Below are 3083 nucleotides of genomic sequence, written 5' to 3' on the forward strand. Positions count from 1 at the left end.
GAGGGAGGGGGGTGGTCAAATTATTCTCCAAAGCACCTGAGGGCAGGACAAGAAGCCGTGGATGGAAACTAATCAAGGAGAGAAGCGACCTGGGATTAAGGAGAAACTTCCTAACAGGGAGGACAATTAAGCAGTGGAACTGCTTGCCACTGGAAATCGTGGACCCTCCATCACTGGAGGTTTTTAAGAGGAGACTGGACAGTCACTTCTTTGAGATTGTATAGGTTCTCCTGCTTGATCAGGGGGCTGGACTAGAAGACCTCCAAGGTCCCTTCCAGCTCTGCTCTATTCTATTCTATTCTATTCCATTCTGATTTATTATTCTATTCTATTATTCTCTTTTCTTCTCTTGTTCTATTCTATTCTTTCTTATTCTATTATATTATTCTGTTCTCTTCCATTCTATTTTGATTTCTTATTCTATTCTATTCTGTTCTATTCTATTCTATTCTTCTCTTCTCTTTTCTTCCCTTACTCTATTCTATTCTCTTCTGATTATTATTCTATTCTATTATTCTCTTTTCTTTATTCTATTCTATTCTATTCTGATTTATTATTCTATTCTATTCTTCTCTTGTTCTATTCTATTCTTTCTTATTCTATTCTATTATTCTCTTTTCTTCTCTTCCATTCTATTTTGATTTCTTATTCTATTCTATTCTGTTCTATTCTATTCTTCTCTTCTCTTACTCTATTCTCTTCTGATTTATTATTGTATTATACTCTTTTCTTTATTCTATTCTATTCTATTTTATTCTATTCTATTCTATTCTATTCTATTCTATTCTATTTTGATTTCTTATTCTATTCTGTTCTATTCTATTCTATTCTTCTCTTTTCTTCTCTTACTCTATTCTATTCTCTTCTGATTTATTATTCTATTCTATTATTCTCTTTTCTTTATTCTATTCTATTCTATTCTATTCTATTCTATTCTATTCTATTCTATTCTATTCTATTCTATTCTATTCTATTCTATTCTATTCTGATTTCTTATTCTATTCTATTATTCTCTTTTCTTCTTTCTTCTCTTCTCTTCTCTTCACGTTCCCCTAAATTCAAGACAAAAAATTGTATATTTTTTTTTAGAGCTACCACGTCAAAGAGAAAGAAACCCCTATTTTCCTTGATGCTGTTGGATGTTGTGGGCATGACATGCGCTAAAGTGGAGACGCCACATCCAGTGATTGTCTACCGGTGGGTAATTTTGGATTACGGGCTGCTTGGGTGCATTTCGCTGGCGATGGCCTGGGCCTTGACGGGATCCAGCCAGCCCCTCGCTTCCCCATTTGGTACTTTGCCTATAGATCCTCCTCCTCCTCCTCCTCAGCCCCCTGCACTCTCTTTCCAAGTACAGGTAGTCCTCTAATTGCAACAGTTCATTTAGTGACCGTCCAAAGTTACAACAGCACTGGAAAAGAGTGACTTATGTTTTCACACGACCGTTCGAGCGCCCCCCCCTCCCTTTCCCACGGTCACATGATCAGAATTCAGACGCTTGGCTACCGTCTCATAGTTTACGATGGTCTTAGCGTCACACGATCCCGTTTTGCGACCTTCTGAGAGGCAAAGTCCATGGGGCGGGGTGGGGTGGGGAGGGAAAACCGGATTCACTTCCTCACCGTGCGACTCATTGAACAACGGCAGCGGTTCACTTAACGACGGGGGGGGCCCAGAAAGTTTGTAAAACGGGGCAAAACTCCACATTCTTGACACGGGTCTCGCTCAGCGACAGAAATGTCGAGCTTAATGGCGGTCGTAACGTTGAGGGGTGCCTGTACAGACACGAACCCAGCCCTTCCGCCGTCGGCTGTTTTGCATCAGCCGGAGAAGCCCTGGATGGACGCCGAGTAAGCTAACTTAGCCCTGTTTTTGCAGGCAATTCATGGCCAAGCACTGCTCGCTCGTGTTTAACCAGCAGGGTCTCTAACCTGCTGAGTTGTGTTTTTTTTTCTCCCCGCCCACACAAATATCTTAAAAATAGTCTCCACGAAGCCAGGAACCAATTATATCTCAGCGGTTTTGGATGGATTTCTGCACCTTTGCAGTTGGCTGGCCCGTTCAAAGGGCAGGGGGCCGTTTGGACTCTTGTATCATTTTGGTACCTGCCATGAGAGGAGGGGTGGGGGAAATGCACATGTCGCACCCTGCAGTTTCCTCCTTTTCCCATATTCTGGTAGAGTCTGAGATGATTTTATTTTTTTTATTTTAAAGTGCATTCAGCCCATTTTAATCCACGTTGTTGTGACCCAGGCCCAAGTCGGTAGTAGCAGATGCAATCAGCTCAAAAACAAACAGACTTTATTAGAACAGCTGTGAATTAAACTCATTCTCAGCCTCGCCCAAACTAAATCAAAGCAAATTCTTCCCAACACAGTCTTATGTCCAACCTCGGTCTTAATTAGGCAAAAGTGCCAAAGGCTTTTCTTGGCAAAAGTTCAAAAGCAGAAGACGCCGACAAGAAATAAATGCAGCAAGACAAGGAGCAAGGCTATCAATGTTGTTTTCCGACAAAGAGCCCAAACGCCATTGCTGGTCTTTTAAACCGTATGGGAGGAGCCAATCATCTCTTGGCCTACTCCTGAGTCGTCCTCTTTGCTTTAGCTGCTCTTGCTTTTTGGCAGCTCTTCTCATGCGTGCATGCAGGCTCCTCCTGTTCCTTTGCCTCACTACTGTCAGGCTCCGAAGTCCGCACATCACTCCCAGATGGCCCTGGCCCCATCTCTGCCTCCGACGCAGAGCCCTCATTCGGGCCTTCCCCAGCCTCCAGGACTGGCCCATGTTCTTCCTGAGCCTCATCGCTGTCCGACTCCGCTGCCAGTTCCGCAGGCTGCTGGCAAACCACAACACACGTGGATCTGTGTGAAAGGCGTCTAGGCATTGGCCATTTTCAGTTACTGTGAAATCTAGTGAATTTGAGGAAAACGGAGACTTCGGTGTTTAAGTGTGACTTCTCTGTTGCAGCACCCACATTTTAGACTCCTGATGAATCCGAAGGGGCCCACAAATCGTTGTTTGTTTTTTTTAAAAAAAAATACATTTGTCTTTTTTGGTCCCCCCCTCTCATCCCCTCTCCCCTGTAG

General features: G+C 43.2%; 1 protein-coding gene across 1 annotated transcript in view; it reads left to right on the forward strand.

The window, feature by feature from the left end:
- TMCO4 (transmembrane and coiled-coil domains 4) overlaps positions 1-3083 on the forward strand; it is a 55996-nt gene that overhangs the window by 52775 nt on the left and 138 nt on the right. Inside the window, exon 15 of the mRNA XM_058161367.1 lies at positions 1090-1197. Within this exon, the coding sequence (XP_058017350.1) occupies positions 1090-1164 (75 nt within the window). The 3' untranslated portion in view covers positions 1165-1197. The remainder of the gene's footprint in view (positions 1-1089; positions 1198-3083) is intronic.

Source organism: Ahaetulla prasina, chromosome 18 (genome assembly GCF_028640845.1).
Source record: "Ahaetulla prasina isolate Xishuangbanna chromosome 18, ASM2864084v1, whole genome shotgun sequence".
NCBI lineage: Eukaryota > Metazoa > Chordata > Lepidosauria > Squamata > Colubridae > Ahaetulla > Ahaetulla prasina.